The sequence below is a fragment of the Cololabis saira genome, chromosome 5 (genome assembly GCF_033807715.1).
Source record: "Cololabis saira isolate AMF1-May2022 chromosome 5, fColSai1.1, whole genome shotgun sequence".
NCBI lineage: Eukaryota > Metazoa > Chordata > Actinopteri > Beloniformes > Belonidae > Cololabis > Cololabis saira.
In genome coordinates this window covers 2,782,785-2,808,513 of record NC_084591.1, presented here as the reverse complement: position 1 = coordinate 2,808,513, position 25,729 = coordinate 2,782,785, and the positions used below count along the sequence as shown (strand labels likewise).

The following is a 25,729-nucleotide window of genomic DNA, read 5'->3' as shown; positions in this document are numbered from 1 at the left end:
GAATGAAGGACAAAACGATAACAATCATCCCATGGATATGGGCCAGTAGGGCCCTACTCTACCTACTAGTAGGCGCAGGAGGCTGTTATCGCCCCTTTCTATGGCCAACCCCATGTTATTAAAGGTATTGTGACATAATTTTTAACATGCTTTTAACACTATTAAAAGTCTTGGCCAATATCCCTCAAATGTGTCTAAAAGGGTGTAACAAAGAAAAACTTCACTCCAGTACTCCATGCCTGGCTTTTTTTATGACGGTGTTTTTTGCCTGTGAAAAACACGTCCTTTTCCCCCTTTCCTGTCAATCATTGCCCCGCTCCTTTTTTATGTATTTAGCTAGAATTTTAAAACCTGAACAATAGAATTAAACGTAAAATGCCGGATCTTGTCCATTAAAAACAATACTTTTTGGAACATAGTGTAACGACCACAGATAAGATAAGGCCTTGCCCGCCTGGGCAACACATCAGCATTTGGCTGACTTGTTAGTGCAGTTGACTGTGGTCTGGGAGACTGTGGTTCGAGACACGCTCTGGGCACGACTTGTTTGCCACAGTATTTTCCTCATTGTGTTATGGTTTTCTTTTAATATCTTTAACATTTCTAAACACAAAAACACGAAAGTGTCCTTGATAATACAATAGGTTCATGTTAAGGACATCCGTTTTTCATCAGTTCTCCTTCGATTGTGACATGTTATTAATGCTCAGTAGGCACAGGAGGTTTGTCATGTATTGTTATAGGTTTGCCTATGAGGCCTATTTCGTGTCTATTATTGCACAGTTCACTAACGCTTTGAGCGAGGAGGCTGAAATTCTAGACTCTGTATCAGGAGGTGACTCTCATCCACTGTGCCGAGTTTCAGATCTTGTGACCTTTGGAAGTGTCAAAGGTCATCGCGTGTGTTGCTTTTTTTTAACTGACTGCTAGTATTCTTCTACTATTGTGAGCTAATAATTTCCCACTGAGCATGAGCAGCCTTAACCCCCACCCTGATGCTGCTGGTGCTCGTGTAACCAGGGCCTTCCCAAAGTAATAAAAAGAGGAGACGAAGCAGAGACGGACAGAGACGTTTGCAGGATTGGGACTGCACGTCCTCTGACTTCTCTCCTCGCCAGTATTTAACCTGAACTGATGTCTCTGTCTCTTTTTAATATACAGCAGACTTAACCAAGTTGCTGAGGGTCAGTTTGGACCTGACAGCGGTGCTGCCGGGGGTCGGAGTTGAAATGTGTGTTTTGAATAAGAGGAATTCTTGTAATTCTTTGTAACTCCTCCTATCTCATAACTCTCCTGCAAGACCTTTTTACAAAACAACAAAAAAGAAGATCTCAATGTTTTTTTTTTAGAACATCAGAAGTTTTATTTCTTGCTAAATATTCAGATTGTTAAACATGAAACATGGTCAACAGATTTGGACATCAGCAACATGTGATGTGCAGATCTAGTCTGGTCCTGCAGCTGCAGCGACGACTACCGGCCCCAACACTCTCACACCAACTAGAGGCTTCACTGAACCGTTGGCTGCGTTGCTGCTGTCACTAACATCTCTGGAATCATTTACTTTGTTCTCATGGCTGGAAAATATGTTTATCTTCAGAAAACAAGAACCTTTGTTTTGCTAATGAAGGAGGAAACAAGTCTGAATGCAGACGTGATATCAGAGATGAAGAAGGTCTGGTGGAGTTCATCACAATCACAATCACTATCACAATCAGAATGAAGTTTATTTCCAACCAGTTTAACACAAACAAGGAATTTGTGGTGGTGATTGGTCCAATAAAAAAGAACAAATAATATTAAAGTGGAAGAAAAGAGAAATACAACATAAAAAACACAAATCAAATCTAAAAACTAACAGTTAACAATTACAACACAGGCTTATTTCTCTGTTTTTATAATGAAATAAAAGATGTTAATATTATTAATAATTCCCAGGTGAAACTACAAAAGAACAACTTCCACCTCCAAAAGAGGAAATAACAACAATCAATCTTATAGAACAAAAACGTCCCTCCATCCATCAGAGAAAGAAGAAAAGAAGAAAAGAAAATCAATAAAAACATGAAGAGGAAACTCGTTTATCTTATTTGAGTTTACAGAACTCAGCTGATCCTCCAAAAAACTCGTTAATCCTGACTCCAGCGTGGAGCGGCCGAATGAAGGAGGTCTGGACTCTGTGGAGGAGGGTCATGGTTCCAGAGACGCTGTAGAAGGACAGAACTCCTGCTCTGTGATCCAGGTAAACTCCTATTCTGGAGATCCGAGGACCTGAGACGGAGGTTTGGATTCTGTTGTACATGAATACATAACTGTCTGAGGAACAATATAGTGACCAAGATTTATCATTAAATCCAAATGCAGTTTCCCCCCCTGATCTGCTGATATTCTTGTATGAAACTGCTACATCATTTAAACCTGCTGTCTCCACCTCCCAGTAATGACGTCCAGTCAGACTCTCTCTACTCAGAACCTGAAGATAATAACCAGTGAATCTGTCTGGATGATCAGAATAAGAATGACGTTGGTTCATCCGAGTCACCTTTCTGTTCTGCTCTGACAGTAACAGATCTGTGTTTACTGTGTTTGGATCCAGAGTGATTTCACATGAATATTTCAAGAATCCAGCTCTGCTCGTTGGTTCTGGTTCTGGTTCTGGTTCTGGTCCTGGTTGTGACAGTAAAACATCCACGTCAGCGACGGCCAGTGAGACGTTTGTCCACGTGTCTCTCAGGATGTCCTGTAGTCGATCTCTGACCTCTGACACGGCTGCTGCCACGTCCTGAAAGTACCTGTTGAGGCCAAAGTTAATCTTGGTTAGTCTAAATAAACTTTATTTACTTAATCCTTTATTTGAAAGAAGGTGTATATGCAACCCAGTCTCATAAAAACTGCCTAAGTTGTTCCAAAGTGCAAAAACGTGGAGGAGTTACAATAATAGCTCTTGAATTGTTAAATTTTTTCTGCCTATTAGTTTTGCGTCCAAGTCACGTGACTTTCAAAATTCTGGCCGTGACACCAAAAAACATGGCGGACATTTCTCATTTTTTAGTGAAAACAATCAATATTTTGAGTTAGTTTCGGCATAAAAATGCATTTTGATTACATTTCCAGTGAAAAATATATATTTTACTTATTCACACTATAATATTCACTCAGTGAATGTACATAATCACTCGCTTGCTCGTTGTTGTGAAGTGTTTTCAGATCTCGCCAGAATAAAGGCTGATTTATGGTTCTGCGTTACACCAACAGTCGATTTAACGCGGAACCATAATTCAGGCTTAATGTGAAACAGCAACGTTTTCAACCTGATCTCACAAAAATCTGTGAAATGTCCACGACCTCTCACCACTATTTTCCGTGGCACCAGCACGGAATGTGGTCAATTCAGTCTGAGCACCACGGATATTGTACTGCAAAGTCAATTGGGATCCGTTGTCAACCGTTTCCTACTTCTAACCAATCATAAGTGGTGCTTTAACCTAACCAGACCTTAACCAGAGCGTCGTCCAGCCACAAAATATCATTTTTAATGGCTTTGGAACCAGGGAGTTGAAACCGGCGATATTTAAATTCATTGTTTTAACCATTCTCCCATTTCGTCAACCACAGGGAATTCCCTGGGCGTCCCCTCTACGTCATAGAGTGACGAGCGGAGATCCTGATCACGTGACGAGTGCCATGACGTGGACGAGGAAGTAAACGGTTAAATATGTTGTAAATATGCAGTACCTGAGAGGACGGATGCTGATGCTGGAGGAGTGTGAGTGGTCCTTGGTGTCTCTGAGCTGCTTCATCTCAGCGTCTCTCCTCTTCAGGTCAGTGATTTCCTGCTGCAGCTTCTCCTCCAGCTCTCTGACTCTCCTCACTTCAGTTTCCTGCTGGGATCTGATCTGCTGCTTCACCTCAGAGCTTCTTTTCTGGAGGAGAGAGATCAGCTCAGTGAACATCTCCTCACTGTCCTCCACTGTTTTATCAGCAGACTGATCGATGGCCTCCACCTCCTGCTGAAGCAGCTTCACATCTTTCTCTCTGTCCTGGATCTGCTGCTGGATCTGTTGCCGTCTCACCTCCATCTCTCTCTGCCTCTCAGTCCTTTCTGCTGCAACTGAGACTGTGTTGTGGCCTTTATGTTCATCAACAGAGCAGAGATAGCAGATACACTTCTGATCAGTACGACAGAACATCTTCATCACCTCACCATGACGGGGGCAGATGTTGTCCTGCAGGTTCTTACAGGGATCCACCAGCTGGTGTTTCTTGAATGTAGATGAATCACGGTGAGGTTGGAGGTGTTTCTGGCAGTAAGAGGCCAGACAGACCAAACAGGACTTGACAGCTTTCAGTTTCCTTCCAGAGCAGACATCACAGGCCACATCTTCAGGTCCAGCATAGCAGTGATCAGCAGGAGCAGCTTGGAGTCCAGTCTTCTTCAGTTCCTCCATTAAATCAGCTAACATGGTGTTTTTCAGCAGCTCAGGCTTCGGAATAAATGTGCGTCGACACTGAGGACAGCTGGGGAGTTTCTTCTCTCCTTCATCCCAGAAGTCCTTAATACACTTCAGACAGTAACTGTGTCCACAGGGAATAGTCACCGGATCCTTTAAAAGATCCAAACAGATGGAACAAGAGAATTTAACTGGGTCGAGCTGGTTTTCCTGCTGCGCCATCGTCCTCTTCGTAGCAACTGTCAGACAGTTTAACCTTCCCCTGAACAAAAACTCTGAGGAATGAAGGATTGCTCCACTCAGGGGCGGGGCTGAACACGATAAGGTCAGATATCTCCCCACCTGGCTGCACCACGTGACTGATTCAGCCATTAAACCCTCAGGCTCCGTTCAAAGTTCAAGTTCAAGTTTATCTATATAATAGCACTTTAAAAACAACAACAGCTGACCAAAGTGCTGGACAAGTGAAGAAAAATAAAAACAAAACAGGACAATGTAACATAAAACAGATAAATGAAATACAACACTCATGGCGAGTTAAAAGCTTGACAGTAAAAATGAGTTTTAAGATGATATTTAAAAACAGCCATAGAAGGAGCCGGGTGTAGGTGCAGCGGCAGCTCGGTCCAGAGTTCGGGGCCAGTTACTGAAGAGTCAAGTCAAGTCAAGTCAAATTTTATTTTATATAGCACATAAACAAACGGCTGAGCCGCAACCAAAGTGCTTCACAGAAAGTGCTTTAAAAAGCGAAGACATAAAAAAGGGACTAGAAAAGGGCTAAGAGAAAACATTTGAATAAGACAATATAAAAGACACTAATTAAACGCAAGGGAAAAAGGTGGGTCTTTAACTGAGATTTAAAAATATGTAAAGACTGGGCCGCCCGGATGTGTCCCCCCTGGTTTTAAGCTGGTCCTGGGCACTTCCAACAACAGTTGGTCGGCTGACCGGAGTGCTCTAGATGGATGTGGTGGTGGAATCTCAGACAGGTATGTGGGGGCCAGGAGGCCGTGATGGGATTTGTAAGCGGTCAGGAGAAGTTGAAAAGACTTTAGGTATAAGAAGGTGCAAGACCATGTAAATATTTCAGAACAAATAAAATAATTTTATAATGGATCCTATAACGGACGAGGAGTGAATGAATAGCTGGGCGGGGCTGAACACGATAAGGTCAGATATCTCCCCACCTGGCTGCACCACGTGACTGATTCAGCGATTAAACCCTCAGGCTCCGTTCAAAGTTCAAGTTCAAGTTTATCTACATAGCACTTTAAAAACAACAACAGCTGACCAAAGTGCTGGACAAGTGAAGAAAAAGTTAAAAGCTAGAGAGTAAAAATGAGTTTTAAGATGACATTTAAAAACAGCCATAGAAGGAGCCGGGTGTAGGTGCAGCGGCAGCTCGGTCCAGAGTTCGGGGCCAGTTACTGCAGAGGCCCGGCCTCCCTGCTCTTAAGCCATGGGGGGGGGACTGTTAGCCCGAGAAGGTCTATGGACCGTTAAAAGACCTCAGATATAAGAAGGTGCAAGACCATGTAAATATTTCAGAACAAAAAAAATAATTTTATAATGGATCCTATAACGGACGAGGAGCGAATGAATAGCTGCGAGCTACAGTTGTAATACGGTCCCACCTTGGCGTTCTGGTGAGGAGGCGGCTGCAGACGGGACGGAGGGGACCAGCTGCAGACGGGACGGAGGGGACCAGATAACGCCTGCAGGGCTTTGCAGTAGTCTTGGTGGGATGATACAAAGGCGTGTATAACTTTCTCAAAGTTTGTGAAAGATAAAAAGGGTTTAAACTCGGACAAAAGCCTCAACTGGAAGAAACTAGATTTTACAAACATTAATTTGTTTCCCCATTTTAAAAGTTAGTTTCCAAAACTACACCAAGGTTTTTGGCAGTATTTCTGACATGTGGCTCTAGGAGTCCTGGATCTACGTATGAGTCACAGGCAGCACTGTAGTGACATGTACAAACCAAGAAATAAGCGTGGTTGGAGCAGTTTCACTTGGGCACCTACCTGCATCTGCTGCAAGTCTGAAAAGAGAAAAAAAGGAAAACACACAACGGCACACAAGCCTTTGAAATCTGCAAGAGAGAAAACTAACGGGAACAGGCAGAGACACACAGGATATATTCCACCTCTGTGTCCAATGAGAGAAACCTGGACACAATTGTCTCTAATTACTCATAGGAACCTTGCTGACATCATACACCACCTGAATTCCACCACTTGCTGCCTTGATACTCTGGCAACAGGGTTTTTTAAGTGTTGCACATTGTATGGCCTCAGAGCTTTCAGACGTTTTGAATAAGTCTCAGCTTTCAGGTATTGTTTCTCTGTGCCAGTCTAGAGAGTCACTTATGAACAGCTATAGGCCCGTGTAAAACCTCCCCTTTCTTAGTAAAATAATAGAAAAAGCTGTTTTTCAAGGTGTGTACAAACTCCTAACATTAGATAAGTGTTTTGATGTTCTCCAGTCAAGTTTCCACATCCCAGCACTAAGACAGTTCTAGTTCAAGTCCGTAATGACATCTGCTCCAATACGGATAGTGGCAACATTTCAATCGTGGTGTCAAAGTGCTGCATTTGACATGGTTGACCATAATACCTTGATAGACAGGTTGAAGAACTAGGTGTGACTTTCTGACCTGGTTGAAGTCCTATGAGTTTTGCTATTTGGTGGAGAAACCTACATCTTACATAAGTCACTGGGGCTCGTCCGGGAATTGAACCCAGGACCTCTCGCACCCAAAGCGAGAATCATACTACTAGACCAACGAGCCACAAAACTCATAACTGGCAACTATATATATAACTATATATATATATATATATATATATATATATATATGTATATATATATATATATATATATATATATATATATATATATATATATATATATATATATATATATATATATATATATATATATATATATATATATATATATATACATCTTATCATAAACAATATAATCATTATTATATCTACCATTTCATATACGTACATCATGCTCAATCCCCACACAATCACTACCTCAGGTCTCCTCTTCTCTGTATTTGGCAAAAATCTTTTCATTGTATTTGCTTTTGAATCTGTAAATGATCAGCAGGAGTTCTGGATATGACGACGGGCTGACTTTCTTTTGTTCAAGCTGCAGAGCGGAGTGTGTCTACTTCTTCTGGTGAAACCCTGCCCCTCTTCATTGCCAGACTTAATGCTGCCTGCAGCCGAGGAAGGTAAGTGGAAGGATTTTCACCGGGAGATCCTGGAGAGTGTTTAAGAACTGGGCAAAAAGTTCCTCCCTGTCCTCAATGGTGCCAAAAGGTGAATCAAGCAGCTGCAGGTCGGTTAGGGGAGGCGCATCGGGCCGTAGCCCTTTGATTACATCAGCTGCGGGGGAGAACAGCTCTCAAGAATCCTCCGGGATATCTGAATGAATGAAGGAATGAATGAAGGAATTTATTTCGAACATGTTTATAAAAAATAAAAATAAACAGTAACATCTTCATATGCACATAAGTTCGAAAAAGGAGTAGGAAGAAGTTTACACTTTTTCCTAGTTGCTACCGCTTTATAACTCTATGAATTTACATTATTGCTATTATTATATCTACACAATATCCATATAAATATAGTCTGTATAAATATTACATAAATATTATATCAATATATAGAAAATACAAATATTATATAAATCTATATAAATATACACTATATAAACTACATAAATATCCCTATAAATATACATACTTACATAAAAATACATAACATATATTACATAATTATAACTATCCCTCTCAACATATAATCCACATAAATATCTAAACATATCTTAAGCAAGTATAATATACCGTTGTTCCCTATTTTATTTGTTTATCACACTCCTCGTTAACCCATTTCCTCTTCCATATACCTGTTTATAAATCATTTTTTGTATCTCTTTTTAAACAGATTTATGTTAGTACTTTGTTTCATTTCCTGCTCCTCTGAAGAGAGGACATGTAAGGGTCATTCAAATGCAGCTCGATATGTGAGCGCCAAGTGTTGTAATCGGTTTCATTATTGGGTCTGGGAGTCTTTCCAGAGAAGGAGCGGAGCCTTACTGGAGACTGCAATAGTGGGTTGACACCTTCACTCCTTACAATGTGGTCAACCACTACCTTCTGTACTTCTGGGGGATTCATGTCACTTACTGGAAGTGGTAAAGCTCTTCTTTCATTAGTAATCAGGACTGAGCCAGTGGCATTAGGGTCAATGTCTCCCAGAAAAGATCTGAGAATGAGATGGGGGACTGTTGCTCGTTGGGGGTAACAAGCTGTGGAGTCTTGACAGTAGTCTCAACATGTGTAGGAGAAACTTCTTCAGCTACAGGGCTCATATCTCCGACGTCCTCACTAATCTGGGATATCCTCTCTTTCAGTACCTGTTCATACTCGATGCCACTTAAAGGAGCTTGAGGCAGGATTGAGGCAGGATTTATGAAAAAAATTCGTATACGTTTTAAGTTTTCTAGTAATAATGTCAGATGAAGCGTTCCAAACCCAAAATAATGTTTCCTCTAGTGTATCTCTCTGTTGCCTTGAACAGGCTGTGTGCTGCAAAATGTGCTGCAATTTGGGCCCAAATTTCCCGCGCTGTCCTGCGGATGTGACGTCACATGACGCTGCATGCTCGTTCTCCCCGTTCTCCCGTGCCGGCTTCGCTGTTGGCTGCAGTACCCCCAACGGTCGTCGTGGTGAAGGGTGGCGCTACAGAGTCTCATTTCTAAAAAGCCTCATGCTCCATTAACCTGGCTAAGGCCTTAAGCTCAGTTAGGTAAGTCTTGGGAATATTACCAAGGATTTTAGCTTGGTACACACTGCTCAGTGTGTTGACAATATAAACAATACAAGGGTCACCCTGCACTGTGTATCTGTATGGCAAGTTCTCCCTCAAACCTTTGACGGCTGTGCCGTATGAATACTCAACGATCAGGTTTTGGTAAATCTCAGATGTGTCTTCATCAACATACAGGGATCTTTTAATAGAGCCGTACTTATTAAGGAAGTCAATAACCTGCTCATCCTGATCTGCAACCTAGGTTATCCCACTAACAATGACTGCATTAGGGATTTTAACACCCGACCTTTGTAAAAAATCCACATTGGACATAATTTCAGTATTGATATTCAAACTAACTGGCTCCTGGCTGGCTCGCCAATTCTGTAACCCTTGTCACAAAGTAGCAACAGAGCACAGGTAAATAATGTTCAATATAAATAACTGGACCAGTATCAGAAGACACTACGTTTTTAAGAGCCAGTATGTTGAACATCAATAATGACACAGACAGCAATGGTTTTTGTGGCCACTTATTATTGCAGGTTGACAGGACTGTAAACAATACAATAACTTGTTAGAAAACAGTGTATGGAAAATAAGAAAGTCAGTTTTTTCACAACTTTTAAAAGCTTTAACAGATGAACAACATGTTCTCCAAATTATATTTTTAGATAAACACTTAACAGTTTTTGGTGCTTATAAATTAAAATGAATTATTTATTTACTTCCAAATAAAATTATTTTTTTTAAGGATATTAATGACTAGTTTACTGTTTACTGAGCCTGGGCTACACTGGCATTGCATTATTTCACTTGTGTTGCAGTAGCACTGCACTGGTGTTGCACTGGTATTCCCTAAACTGCTATTGCATTGGTATTTCACTGGTACTGAATTGGTATTAAACTGGTATTAAACTTGTATTTCACTGGTACTAACTGTACACAAGTTCCTCTTTTAATAAACCTCTAACAGGACAAACATGAAAAAAGTTCACGTTTGTTTCCCAGGTCAACAATGATGTCTCATAAACAACAAGAACATCTTTTAAGTTGAAGTGTAACAAAGAAAAGACAAAAACTGAATGTTCAGTTTAATACAATTTAACATAAAAACAAGGATCTTTCAAATGCTGCTTTTGCAGACATTTCATTTCCGTTGGTATTTTTCCGAAGACAGTTCTAGTCTTTAGTCACGCACATAAAGGAAATAACCTGCAGCAGAGAAAACCACCGGAACATGTGGTTGTTTTTAAAAGGTTGGTCTGATGTTGCAACTTTATCTCCGTATTAGTCCAGGATGGAAACATGTTGACTTTATTCCATCTTCTGGTTGTTTTTATGTTAAAGATGAGCTGATTGTTCCTCCATAATGTCTCAAAGGGGTTCAGCAGGTGTCACGTTCAAACAAGCAGAAGTTTCTGAGAAAATAAATCACAACCAACAAAGTTTTGATCTTTTTTAAAATTATTATTATTTTATTGGAAACCAAATCTATCACTCTTTTAAATCAAATTCATCTCGAGGGTCAACTCAAATGTAACAAAAGTAAATGTTCAACAGAAACACCTTTGCATGTTCACTTTTAAACAATTCAGGGTTGTTTCCTGTAACTTTGACTTGTTTTCATGTATTTCAGCAAACAAAGACACGTCAGGGTCGGAGTGGTTACTTTAAAGATTCATTTAGTGGTTAAGTTGCCCAGAAACAGGAAGTTCCACCATCACGTACAGACGTGCAGCAGAGAGAAGCATCATTTTATCCAGCAGAGACAGAATGACGCCACGACTGCAGCTCTTCATCACTTTACTGCTTCACTTTGAAGGTAAAGATCAACTCTGACTCATGTTTTAGGGTTTAATTGTATTTAAAAAACCTGTAAAAACCACTCTGAAGTTGTCGTGTAATGTTGAACATTGCTGTTTCACTAAATGTGTTATCTTTAATAAAACTCACCTCTGTTACAATCAGACCACTTAAACACGACATTACATAACTCTGAATGTTTCACCAGAGATTATGTGTGTTGAAGTTTCTTCTCTGTGTTGACAAACTAAATATGTAGGTTAAATATGTTTCTAGGGTCAGGTTGATGTGTGAAGTGTAAAACTTTTCTTAGAGTTTTTTTCTCTGCAGCAGGAATCAGTGGTGGACGAATCTTTCTCCATCACAGAGCTGGAGATGACGTTGTTTTACCGGCTTACTTTGGTTCTTCATATTACACATGTTCTGGTGCTGATTGGATTCATGACAATGATCAATATGTAAAACACATCGTTCGTAATGGAGATATTGAGAAGACGTCACCTGGAGCTGACAGGAGGAGTTTGAGCAGTGACTGCTCTCTGATCATCAACAACATCACTGCTGAAGATGCTGGTCAATACAAGTGTTGGATTAGATTTACTGATGGTGGTTCCTCCGCCACACATGTGTTTCTGAATGTTTTAACAGGTGAGTGTTTTGACTTAATAACATCCACACTGTCAGTTTGAAACCTCCTCATCAACTCTGAGTGAAACGCTGTTAAAAGCTTGTGTGGATTTGTCAGCGACATGAACGTCTGGTCTGTTTGGGATCGTCCTCAACATGATGGATCCTCTCAGAGGAACTGGACCACAAACACCTGACGTTTATTTACACGTTGAAATATTTGATGTTTCCATCAGAGAATCACTCAGTAAAACTGGATCAGTAAAATGAGGAGTTTCTCATATTCAAGTGGCCGAAATAATAGTTATTTGTCTTCTTCCAGTCTCTCCATCTCCACCAGATGTGGATCCAGGAAGGGATGGAGATGTGACATTACACTGTTCTCTGGTGAGAGACCGTTACTTCAGTCCCTGTAAACAGAACAGCATCATCTGGGTGGATGAGACAGGAAGTGTGCTGCTTGGTGAAGGTGATGGGTTTGTGTCTGGAGGACAGAACAACTGTGTTTCTGATCTGATGGTGAAACATCAGAGACGCTCCAAGAGAAGATTCACCTGCCAGGTTGTTGAAGGAAACAGAGTGAAGATAGATGCTGAATACACGCTGGACTTTACAGGTAAGACCCTGAAATCATGAAGACAAGGAAACTAGGTGAACTGGAATAGTTAATGGAAATGAAATAAGGGCTTGTTAAAGTCCAATGTTGCTTTTCTGAGTTGACAAACCTAAATATCTGAGTGAAATCTCTTATTTGGTGAGTTGAGTTTAAAAGTTGTGTTTTTCTCTGCAGCAGGAAACGACGTGAGAACAATCATTCTCTACCACAGGGCTGGAGATGACGTGACTTTGCAGAATAACGTTGACTCATCGTCTTCCAACTGCTCCGATGTTGAGTGGATTAACAGCGGAGACACAAATTCAGCGTCTCATGTGTTTGTTTCTGGAGGAGCTGAGAAGACGTGGCCTGGAGCTGGCAGGATGGACAAGAACTGCTCCCTGATCATCAGCAACATCAACGCTGGAGACGCTGGTCTCTACGAGAGCCGGCTGAGGGACAAGTACAACACCGTTGTGTATCTCAGTGTTTTAACAAGTGAGTATTTGGACTGTGTGGGAAACAGTGCAACCAAAAACACCCAACCCTTGATGGGTTTGTCCGTCCGAGGAAGGGTTTCCCAACCCTTGATGGGTTTGTCCGTCCGAGGAAGGGTTTCCCAACCCTTGATGGGTTTGTCCGTCCCAGGAAGGGTTTCCCAACCCTTGATGGGTTTGTCTGTCCCAGGAAGGGTTTCCCAACCCTTGATGGGTTTGTCCGTCCCAGGAAGGGTTTCCCAACCCTTGATGGGTTTGTCCGTCCCAGGAAGGGTTTCCCTCTTTGGATCCTGCTGTTGAACGGGACGGAGGAAAAAACAGTCATCATTACTTTCTGTAGAACATCATTTTTTCCTTCTGTCTTTACTTCGACTTCGTAATCAATCATAGCACAAGTTTTTGGTGTTTCTATCAGACAGTAACTCAGCAAAGCTGAAACAGTGAGGTGAAGAATAGATCCTCACATGTTAGAAAGACGTTTAAGGTTTTTGAGCGAAACTACAGTGTTTTTTCTCCTTCCAGTCTCTCCATCTCCAGCAGATGTGGATCCAGGAAGGGATGGAGATGTGACATTACGCTGTTCTCTGGTCAGAGACCGTTACTTCGGTCCCTGTAAACAGAACAGCATCATCTGGGTGAATGAGACAGGAAGTGTGCTGCTTGGTGAAGGTGATGGGTTTGTGTCTGGAGGACAGAACAACTGTGTTTCTGATCTGATGGTGAAACATCAGAGACGCTCCAAGAGAAGATTCACCAGCCAGGTTGTTGAAGGAGACAGAGTGAAGATAGATGCTGAATACACGCTGGACTTTACAGGTAAGACCCTGAAATCATGGAGATAATAAAAACTGGATGTCATCATTCAGACTTTACACTTTTAATCAGCTAAAGTGATAATATTGACTTTCTCACCATTTTGTTGAATCCTTTGGTTCCAGATTCCAGTCCGATCAATACCGGATTGATTATTGGATGGGTGGTCAGGGGGCTGATGGTGGTTCTGGCCAACATCGCTACGTTTCTCATCATTTACAGGATGAAAGTTAAAAGGAACAATCCCAGAAATAAAACAGGTGTGTTTGACCTGCCTGTCAGGTTGTTATTTAGTTTCTGAAGTTAGATTGAGTTAAACTCTGAAACAAAATCAACAAACAGCGTTTTCTCAAACTGGAATAAAGCAGTTAAAGATGTGATTGTTTGTGAAAATGGCGTGGAGACTGGTGGACGACTGGTGAGAGTCTGAGATGTTGGATTTAATCTGCTGGTTTTGAAAGAACGACTGCAGGATAAAATGATCGAAACTAGACTTGAAGAGAAGACGTCACAGCTGCACATGTAGAGAAAAGAGGAGGAAGTAGAAACTATTTCTTCCCTCCAGCATCACTGGAAATGTAACACACATTACTTATTAATGAACAAGTTAATCAGAAGTTACATTATTATTAATAATAATGACAGAATAAAGATAATAAATGTGTTATTTTGTCAACTAACTCTAAGAATTTAACATTCTTTGTTCCAGATGTTCCAGAGTTGCCAATGCAGCAGTATGTGAGTATCTTCACTAATATTTAATATTTAATATTTATATATATATATATATATATATATATATATATATATATATATATATATATATATATATATATATATATATATATATATATATGTTAATAAACCTAAACACCAGAGAGTCAATCATGATTGTCTTAGTTGACATACAAGACATTAAATGATCCTTTATAGCTGCTAACTTTCATAAATGTTATTAATTAATAATAATAATAATAATAATATATATATATATATATATATATATATATATATATATATATATATATATATATATATATATGCAGTATATCAAAATTAAAACGGGTCAGATTATGTTTAAAGTCTGGAATAAATTTTTAAATTTTTACCAAACAACATCCAAATAATGTTTGTGGTTAGAGAGGGAACATACAATTTAAGAGGGAATCGTAATTTTAAACAGCTTACCATCCATTCAACTCTAAAAAGTATGTGCATATCTGTTTGTGGTGTAAAATTGTGGAACAAACTAGATGAGGACATGAAAATGTGCATTAACTCAAAACAATTTCAAAATAAGTATAAACAGACACTCTTGGCCAGCTACAAAGGACTGGACAGCTAATTTTATTTTATTTTTTTAGACAGGATTTTATTTAATTATCATGTTTGTAATGTGGGTTTTATTTATATTCATTCATATTAAAGATAAATGTTGTATTTTTTTAGATTGCATTGATTCATAGATTATAAATATTCTTATGGAATTGAAATTTGTATGGGTGTCTGTATCTGTGTGTGTGCGTGTATGTATGAATGTGTGTAAATGGATGTGTATATGTATAGGTCTATGTATGTATGTATGTGTGTGTGTGTGTGTGTGTGTGTGTGTGTATGTGTGCATGTGTGCATGTGTGTGTGTATTTGTGTATGTGTATGTATATATTATATTGTATGCTGTGTGGCGATGTAAGGGGGGGCTGAACTTGATAAGCTTCGCTTCCTTCAGCTCCTTCTCAAACTTGCACTGCATCGTAATGTGCTGTTTTTTTATGTATATGTACCTGCATATTTGAGACAAATAAAAATCCAATCAAAAATCAAAAAATATGATATTTATCTCCCTCTGGTGGTGAAAACATGAATTACAAGAACATTGTATGTTTCCACAGGTGAACAAGGATGAAGATGAAGATGATGATGTGGCGAACTATGAAAACGATGAAGACCTGCCTGCTTGTGTCCGATCCACAGATCAATAAATCAGCTGTGTGTGATGGAAACATTAGCGTTAGCCTGATTACAGAGCAGCAGACAGATGTTTTGTCTCTGAAGGTTCAGCTCTGTTTATGACAATCCTAGTGTTTAGTCTTCATCATTTTGTGATCTTCAAAAATACTATGCAGCTTTTCCTCGGTGTCCCTCCTGCATCGCCTGATGGATGTTTGAGCCGCTAGCATGCTAACGATGTATTAAATCTCCTAACTGGGATCATCTCTCTTTATTCCTGATAATCTCATGAAATATATTAATCATGTTTGTAAAATATGCACTCAGTTCAGCCCAGACTGAACTGCTACTGAACTGGTATTAAACTGGTATTAAACTGGTACTAAACTGGTATTAAACTGGACTGCAATGGTGTTGCAAATTTGTTATTGAAAATATAAACTGGTAAAATGGTTTCTGTAAAAAAGGCTTTGAGTGTTTTATTTAACGCTGGGATGAGAGAAGCAGCTTTAATAATAATAATTAAAGCTGTGATCAGCTTTAATAATAATAATTAAAACTGCGATCAGATATCCCCAAGATAGTGTTTCTCACCTCGGCGTCAAGCCAGGTGTTTATTTATTTATTTATTTATTTATGATGTTTATTTGTGATGTTCATGATTATGTTTTAATGTCTAGTTTTGAGCTAATCTATTCAAATCTCTAGGAAGACTTTGTTAAAGTACGAGGCCTGGAAATGACCAAAATTGATGAAAAATCAAATTTTCTGTTCCAAATGCTGGACTTCCTGTGTGAGTTAGAGCATGGGTCCAAGATACTTTTTTTGTAGGTCTTTGTCTGATATCATCAGAATCAGAATCAGAATCAGCTTTTATTGGCAGTTTAGAAAAACATGTATTTGACTTCGAATACACCGGCGGCGACACGATGGTATTGTCCTTTATGTTATCAGACGGCTCGGTCAGTTCTGATACAGGTCCACAGATGTCCTGGGAGAGGGGGAGGGCTAGCGGGGGCAGAGTCCCTTGTTTTCATTCCTCCAGGGAGATTGTGACTCGAGCGGCCTGCCAGGCTGCTCTGTCAAGGTCAGATTATAGACATAACAATTGCATTGAAAAAAACAGGCGGATTCCAGTAATTTTCCGTCTGCCTTAAGTCTCTAGTTCATCAATGGCGACTCCAAACAGACGAATTTGTGATCAATTCCCGCCAAGCCGAGCTTCCAACTTCTCCAAGATCTTCTCCATCTTGCCAATGAGCTCAAAAACCGCTGCCAGCCTGCGATTCTGTTCAAGAATCGCATCCAGCTTCCCCAACGTTAAAGTCTGAGTGTTGGTCCAGAGCTGATCCCCTCAGCCACGTCCAGCCGCTCTGAAAGGGCCAGAACAGCTGTCGACGACTTACGCGTTTGTCGATAGACCAGGAATCCACCAACTCCAAACAGCAGAAATCCTGTTATCATTAAACCAATTATGAAGCATCTTCAACGTCCTCGACGGACAGGATCGACAGACACAAAATCCTCCAATGTTTCCATGAGTCCATCACGTATCCGGCAGCAAATATCCCATCGGGGCAAAAGGGCTCCCTTGTCCCCCGACTTCTCGTCGCAAAAATTTGTTCAATTGTGCTGAGAGACCAGTTAACCAATTCCATGATTGTAGAGAGTTTCGGAGGATGTGAAAAAGAGAAGCTCTAAGAGACAAGACAAAAGCAGCAGCAGGGCAGAGGGAGAGGAGCAGAAAAGCGTCCACCTTCACCGAGAGCCGGAAGACACATAAATGTCATTGCTGTAGGTCAAAGCATAATGTGGAGTTTTCGAGCATGTTAAGGCCTCCAAAAAGGCAATTCATTTATTGGAATAATAATAATAATAATTAAAGCTGCGAGCGTTTATCAGGCCTTGGCACTTATGACGGAGATTATAACACACAACCCTCTTAAAACACACACACACACACACACACACACACACACACACACATACACACACACACACACACACACACACACACACACACACACACACACACACACACACACACACATACACACACACACACACACACACACACAGCTACACAGACATACACACCTGCACATGCACCTGCATGCTCGCTCCGCAGTTTTGGGCGTCAGTTGCGGTAGCCTAGCCTAGCTTAGCTTAGCCTAGCCTAGCTTAGCTCTGATTGGGTCCCGGGACCCAATCAGAGCAATCAGTTGCTGCTCGTATCTCTGCCTGTTCCCGTGTCTGTTTGTTTTTTCTCTTGCAGATTTCTGGGGCTCGTTGTGCGTTTCCTTGTGTTTTTTGCATCTTGGACTAGCAGCGGATGTCACCCCTCACTGTGGTAGGACATCCAGGGAGAGTCTTGTTTGGCTTATTTTATTTGACAAATATATTCATCTTTCAGATATGAATTAATTCTCGGTGTGTACGAGTGTATTTTTGATTAATTTGTTTATTTGTTTATTTTACTAACTTTATTTTGCAGGTTTTATGTGGAAAGTCGTTCTGTAAGCGATAGCAGAGCTCAGTTGTATCTAGTTAAGTTATAAATGGTTATATTTATATCAGTGTATAAAGGTGTGAGGATGTATTATTATTGATATTTATACATTGATCTAGAAATTAAATTAATTTTGATCATAATGAAATATAGTTTAGGGGGTAGGATTTAATACGTTTTTACTTCTTCCTACTCCTTTTCGAGCATGTTAATTATGGTGGATGCATGTTTTTTTATTTATATTTTTTTTTTGTTTTCTTATTCACATTTATTTATTATTGGTTATTATTGTTTTGTTTTGTATTCACTTCTGTTTCATGTTCGAAATAAAATTTCAATTCAATTCAAGTGTATGTCTGCCTTTTTTTTAACTATTGGAATAAATGAATATATTTACAGCGTTTGTCCACCAGATGGAGCCAGAGGAAGTTTCCCTCCTCTCCACATGGGGTAGCTGGTCGTTACTTTAGTGTAATTTACCTTCTGTCCAGCAGATGGAGCCAAAGGAAGTTTAACCTTTAGTGTTATTTACCTTCTGTTCATTACTCAGCCTATCACAGTCCACTACTCCCACAGCCACACTCTTCCACTAATATTTATCCCTAGTATAAAAGAAATCAAAATAGAATAAAACAAAACTTATAAGAATAAAAAACACTTTATCCAGACTTAAACCAGACTTTTACCTTGAATCTCCTACTTTACTCATCCAATAATTATGTTCACTGTTCTCCAAACTTTAAAAAACAAACAAAATAGGATTTAACAATCTAGGTCAGTTAACCTCCTCTTCACTCACATAGATTTATATTTATTTATCTCAGTTTGCAGAGATGTGGCTCTTAGGCAGCAGGTTTCTGCTGACCTCATGTGAGGAGCCTGTGAGGGCTGAGGGTTCCAGAAGCTGAGACCGGAGTCCAAGGACGTCTTCTCACATCCCGTCAGGGTCAGCAGAAGTTGTTGGGTGGTTTAAATCTGCATCCTTGTTGATGAGAGAAACAAATAAAGAAAAACAACTTCTCTCAGTTAGTTATTCTTATTAGAGATTCAAAGTAAACTTACACATGGACCTTTTCTGTTCGGCCGACAACATCCCAGCAAATCACAGGATGAAAATATGCATCATAGTTTTCTAGTGACAGAAATGCATATATTTAGATAAATGATTATAATATAATTGTACAGTACGGTGACGGTACAGGATACTGCAGTATTTCACGGTGATGAAGATTTTTTTTTATACTATGGCCATTAAATGACCAACAAAACAGACAAAAATCTGTATCAAATTATCAATTGAATGTACATGTTTTATGATGGGGAGGAGCCGTGGTTTAGACTCAACCCTCCCTTCGTTGGAGCCTTGACTCATCCCAATCACTTGATTGGTCGCAATCAAGGCATTTTACTGCACAGGTTAGAGCATGTTGTTGGGATTAAAGGGACAGCTCTACGTTGGTTTAACCTTTGTCTGGTGTTAGCTTTCTGTTACCATCTCCGATGTTAACGGGTCGGTTTTGACCCGTGTTTTAAATCATCTCTAAAATACACTAAAAGCAATTATCCATCATCCAATTTGTTAATCATCTCTTGGTTACATTGTTAGGCTTCCTTATCCATGAAAATATTGCGTTTAATATTTTTGGTGTGGGTCTCAGGGCCTTTTTTTTGTCAGTATAGCCCTGGATTTCAATTTAAAAAACTGGTCAAATGAGCCTCAAGAGAATCATATGAATAAATAAAAGGTTGTTGTGTTACCTGGCTATTACTGAGGCGTATTAGAACACATCTCTTAAATAAATTTGTTTAATCTATTTTTTCATTTTAATATTATTAACTATAGTAACATCTATGGTGTTATGGGTCAATTTCGACCCGTTTACATTTACCTCAAGGAAATGGAAAAAAAGTATTTTTTCAGCAATAGAACTTTAAAAAATTGTCACAAGTGATATTGTGATCCTGCAGGCCAGTAGTCAAATCAAGGACCACACGTTTTCCTTCGCTGCTTTGCCTGTGTAAATCTGTGGGTTCCAGCCATAGCTGTTTTAGGCATTGCAGGCTGCCCAGATTTTTATGCCGTACTTCCCTGGCTTACTGGGTATGTATTGCCGGAAGGGGCATTTTCCTCGGAAAGGGAGAAGACGGTCATCCACTGTCACTTCTGGCCCTGGGTTGAACATCAGTGGAAGGAGCTGCACCTATTTCTCCCAGACATCCCTGATGGGGGCAAGCTTGTCAGATCTTGCTCTGGTATCCCTGTTGTCAAATCTGAGGAATCGTGATATCATTCGAAAGGTCTGAAGTGACATTGTTCCCCGGAAAATATTTCTGCCTGTCGATGCATCCCAGAGACTATCAGTGGACTCATTGCAGGATCTGTACACTCCAGCAAGAAGAAGAACACCAATATAAGCATCCAGGCATTCCTCATCCATGTCTTTCCACGTGTCGCCATGGACTTTTTTCCTTTCAAGGTTTGTCATAGCAATTATGACTCTTTTTATTGACAATGGCATAAATAGCTCAAAACATGTTTTGATATCGCTGACTCTTGTCAAAGCAAACCTTGTGATTCCAGGGGTCTTTTTGATGACATTTTCAGCAGCTGCCCTGCCATGTACATCATGAGGTACTGAGCTCCAAAGTATCTTTCCATTTTCGGACTTGAATTTTTCAGCAGAAGAAGCTTCAGCACCAGTAACCTCCTCGTCAGACTCACCAGATGTGTCAGTGTCTTCTGGATGATACTCCACATTGTCTTCCTCCTCAGAAGCCTGCTCCTCTGTATCACTATTCTGCTCATTGTCGTCTCTCTCGTTTTCAACAAAAATATAGTCCATAACTTGGCTTACTGTAAATCTTCTTCTCATCTTTGCATGCTGCAAACTGGAGATGTGCACTCTGCAAGTGAAATTAGTGAATTGACCCTAAACGTCTGGACATGCCCGACTTTATTTGTTTTTGTTTCCTCGCAGGTAAACTGGAAAACAAAAATCCAAAATGAGAATCCACTTAAGCTCACATGACTGGGAGAGAAGCTGGCTGTCTGACAGTGCACTTATGATTTCAGTTTTGGCTCTAATTATTGTTTTATAAGCTTATTTTATAACCGGGTCGAAACCGACCCTAACACCAAAAAGGTAACAATTTCAACCAGAGCATTTTATAATTTAGTGAAAAACATTTTTTGGATATTATTTAGTTGAAATAGAGGTTCCTGACAAAGTCAAAAAGCCTTGATGCAATAAATGCATTTTTGTGGTAGTTTTATGAATTTAAAACCCAAGAACGGGTCGGTGGCGACCCTAACACCAGACAAAGGTGAAATCATATCTATCTGACGGGTTCCAGTTTGTTCATGTACATGAGGTTTCTTCAGAACAGTCAAGGGTCTGTTATGGTGTTCCGCAGGGTTCAGTGCTAGGGCCAATCTTGTTCAGTTTATACATGCAGCCGTTGGGAAGTATAATCCAGAATCACGGCATACACTTTCATTGTTATGCTGATGATACGCAGCTCTATTTGTCTATGAAGCCGGATGAAACAGAACCGTTAGTTAAACTTCAGGCATGTCTTAGGGACATCAAGGACTGGATGTCCAGAAATTTCTTGCTTCTAAATTCAGATAAAACAGAGGTTATCATTCTTGGTCCAGAGCATCTTAGGAAGGGATTAGATGGTGTTGCGATGGCTTCCAGTGCAACTGTGAGAAACCTTGGTGGTGTTTTCGATCAGGATTTGTTGTTTAAACCATATGTTAATCAGATTTGTGAAATAGCGTATTTCCTTCTCCGTAATGTCGCATAGATTAGGAAAATTCTCTCCTCCTTCAGGAGCTGCATGCTGCCCTGCAGGCCCCCCTCCGATCATCCCACCGCTGCTTCCACCTGTATGTGGGGATGTCTGGTAGATGCCTGCTGACATCCTGCTACCCCCCCCTCTCCAACCACCTCAGTGTCTGCTGTCTACATCTGTTGTCGTCCCTGTACTGCACCAGTTAGCCATTGTATCTCTCCTTTCTCTGTCTGTTCTTCCTTTTCCTGCTCTTCCCAGTCTGGCCTCTGGCAGGAGGTTCCCCCTTATGATCCAGGTCCTGGTCCAGGTTTCTCCCCCCCTTATGATCCAGGTCCTGGTCCAGGTTTCTCCCCCCCTTATGATCCAGGTACTGGTCCAGTTTTCTTCCCTCCTAAAAGGGAGTTTTTCCTTGCCGCTGTTTGGCTTAAAGGAGCATGAGGCTCCTTTTAAGAAATGAGACTCTCTAGCGCCACCCTTCACCACGACGGCCGTTGGGGGTACTGCAGCCAACAGTGAAGCCGGCACGGGAGAACGAGGAGAACGTGCATGCAGCGTCATGTGACGTCACATCCGCAGGACAGCGCGGGAAATTCGGGCCCAGAATTGCAGCACATTTTGCAGCACACAGCCTGTTCAAGGCAAAGGAGAGATACACTAGAGGAATCATTCTTTTTGGTTTGGAACGCTTCATCTGACATTATTACTAGAAAACTTAAAACGTATACGATTTTTTTTCATAAATCCTGCCTCAATCCTGCCTCATGCTCCTTTAAGGGTTTTCTCCTTTTCCTATTATAATGCTGGGAAAACTGGGTCAACTACGTCACGCTCCATAGGCCTGATTATATTTTCTCAAGTCAATGATTGTGTTATGTTGAAAAGATCACTCCCTACTTGTACATTGTTGTTTTTGGTGGTTAGTCTTTCTTTTCATTGTTTGGACATAAAACAAAAATATTATTCCGACATTAAGGACAGACAACAGATGTTATACGTACGCATACATGATGTATCAGATGTGAATGTCTAATGATGAATGTCAATAAAAAGAGTCTCCAGGTCTTATCAGCTCCCCCCAACACAGTCTCCAGGTCTTATCAGCCCCCCCAACACAGTCAACATGTCTTATCAGCTCCCCCCAACACAGTCAACATGTCTTATCAGCTCCCCCCAACACAGTCAACATGTCTTATCAGCTCCCCCCAACACAGTCAACATGTCTTATCAGCTCCCCCCAACACAGTCAACATGTCTTATCAGCTCCCCCCAACACAGTCAACATGTCTTATCAGCTCCCCCCAACACAGTCAACATGTCTTATCAGCTCCCCCCAACACAGTCAACATGTCTTATCAGCCCCCCCAACACAGTCAACATGTCTTATCAGCTCCCCCCAACACAGTCAACATGTCTTATCAGCTCCCCCCAACACAGTCAACATGTCTTATCAGCTCCCCCCAACACAGTCAACATGTCTTATCAGCTCCCCCCAACACAGTCAACATGTCTTATCAGCTCCCCCCAACACAGTCAACATGTCTTATCAGCTCCCCCCAACACAGTCAACATGTCTTATCAGCTCCCCCCAACACAGTCAACATGTCTTATCAGCCCCCCCAACACAGTCAACATGTCTTATCAGCTCCCCCCAACACAGTCAACATGTCTTATCAGCTCCCCCCAACACAGTCAACATGTCTTATCAGCTCCCCCCAACACAGTCAACATGTCTTATCAGCTCCCCCCAACACAGTCAACATGTCTTATCAGCTCCCCCCAACACAGTCAACATGTCTTATCAGCTCCCCCCAACACAGTCAACATGTCTTATCAGCCCCCCCAACACAGTCAACATGTCTTATCAGCTCCCCCCAACACAGTCAACATGTCTTATCAGCTCCCCCCAACACAGTCAACATGTCTTATCAGCTCCCCCCAACACAGTCAACATGTCTTATCAGCTCCCCCCAACACAGTCAACATGTCTTATCAGCTCCCCCCAACACAGTCAACATGTCTTATCAGCTCCCCCCAACACAGTCAACAGGTTTGAGAGCTGCGCCAATGGCCGCGGTGCTCACTTGGGTGTGCGGCCCCCTAGAACGTTTAATCTTTCTTCCTCAGCTTCAAATACTATTATTTCTGTTTGGTCTTCATTTAATTGAAGAAAATTCTGCCACATGCACTCTTTAATTCAATCTTTAATTCTACCAGACATCCACACAGACAGGTGGAAGCAGCAGTGGGATGATCAGAGGAGGGACTGCGGGGCATCATGCAGCTCCTGCAACTCTGGCCTGAAAACATGTACATGTACAAACATGTATTTGTCAACAGCAGTGAACAGATATTCGTATTATATCTGTTCAGTCTCTCTTTCTAACGTCATAATGAACCTGTGAGTTGGTTTTCCACCTGCGTTCAGCTCTTCATCTCTTGTTTCAGCTCTGACCGGTGCAGCATCTCTCCTGGGAGTTTTCTCTTTAGCAGGTATCCCCTTCACCTCGCTGGGAGCAATGACATCAATAATACTCATCATTTAGTCGAGCAGAGAGATGAGGAGGATGGCTGGGATGGGGGGGGGGCTTCATTCCCGCCTGTTATCTAACACCTGCTTTATACTTTATAGTACAATATTTGGAGCAAAATAAAACACATTGGTTTAGTGTCTGTCTATCTGTCTATGGGATCAGAAATTATCTTGAATCTTGAATTTTCAGATTCTGGACATAATCAGGACTGAAATACATGGAAACATATTCATCATCATGATAAAGAAATCCAGCATCAATGAGCACCTAAAGGTCTGTAAACACTAAGTTGAAGTACTTTCATGAAACAAAACAAAGAAACAAGCGACTCCTTTTTAAACGTATTAATTTTATTATTGATTCATCTGATCAGCCTCAATCATATTCCTGTTTACATCATATGATTTGATTTCTTTGACATAAACACATGCTCCTCCTCAGTTGAAGAAGAAAACCTTATTGATTAAGCTGTTTCCAATAAGTCTGAACTGGCACCTTCATTTCTGAGGTTAGGTCATGTGGATTTGACCAAAGTTTATGAAATAAGAATCATGGACTGATATGCAAGTTACTTTTACTTAGTTTTAGATGCCTTATGTTGCTCAATTCCGTCCCTCACGGCTTTTCCTCCTACTACTAATGCTGGTACTAGTCCTCCTGCTAGTCCTGCTAATGCTGCTTCTGCTAATGCTTTTCTTGCTAATTTTAGTGCTGCTCTTTTTCTTGCTTCTTCGGCGGGCACCTGCAGGAGGAACAAGAACATGTTTTACACAAAATAAGATGATTCATGTCTTTCAGAAACAACCCACAACTCAGAACATTTATGTGCAACACATCTTCTCTTCATGTGAAGATAAGAGGCAGCAGACCAGAGTGGTGCTGGAACCACGTCTGCTGATCTAAATCTCTGGATCTTTATGAGGTTGACACCGTCATGGAGGACGACGGCTGAGAGGACGAGGAGGAGCTCAGTCCTGTTAAAGGTCCAGGGTTTCACCGGGACCTTCACTAATAGGGTTGCCACCTTTCAGAAATAGAAATAAAGGACGCCCCAATTTCAGCAGCGCAGGAGCCAAAAAAAGCCCTAAAACTTCTAAACTGCATAAAAATGTGTTTATTTTATATGAAAAAACGTGTTCTTTAATAGCATTGAACTTGTATGACTGTACAGACAGCCAACCATATAGCAGCTGAAATAGCCTCCTATGCTCTGTATATCCACATCAGCCAAGGTGTAGAATATGGTGTAAAAGTTAACTTATTTCAATAATTCAACTAGAATATGGTGTAAAAGTTTACTTATTTCAATAATTCAACTAG

The 25,729-nt window shown here is 40.7% G+C and overlaps 1 protein-coding gene and 1 non-coding gene across 3 annotated transcripts; both read right to left on the bottom strand.

Moving 5' to 3' along the window:
* Window positions 1-1,371: 1,371 nt before the first annotated feature.
* On the bottom strand, window positions 1,372-4,701 carry LOC133443665 (tripartite motif-containing protein 16-like). Of its 2 annotated transcripts, XM_061720793.1 has the most exons (3): window positions 4,241-4,701; window positions 3,736-4,129; window positions 1,372-2,792 (listed from the first exon to the last, which is right to left on the bottom strand). In XM_061720793.1, exons 1-3 carry the CDS (start codon window positions 4,671-4,673, stop codon window positions 2,087-2,089), a joined length of 1,533 nt encoding a protein of 510 aa, XP_061576777.1. In that variant the 5' UTR covers window positions 4,674-4,701; the 3' UTR covers window positions 1,372-2,086. The 2 variants fall into 2 exon arrangements, with proteins under 2 accessions (XP_061576777.1, XP_061576776.1); XM_061720792.1 differs by having other exon boundaries at window positions 3,736-4,701.
* A 2,469-nt stretch (window positions 4,702-7,170) lies between these two features.
* Window positions 7,171-7,242, bottom strand: trnap-ugg (transfer RNA proline (anticodon UGG)). Its single transcript has one exon. It is a non-coding gene; the product is annotated as a tRNA-Pro (tRNA).
* Window positions 7,243-25,729: the final 18,487 nt, after the last annotated feature.

Coding starts and splice junctions, on each gene's coding strand:
- LOC133443665 (XM_061720792.1), bottom strand. CDS start 4,673: ATGGCGCAGCAGGAAAACCAGCTCGACCCAGTTAAATTCTCTTGTTCC. Junction 2,793..3,735: donor ATCAGCATCCGTCCTCTCAG/GTACTGCATATT, acceptor TGGCCTCAACAG/GTACTTTCAGGACGTGGCAG.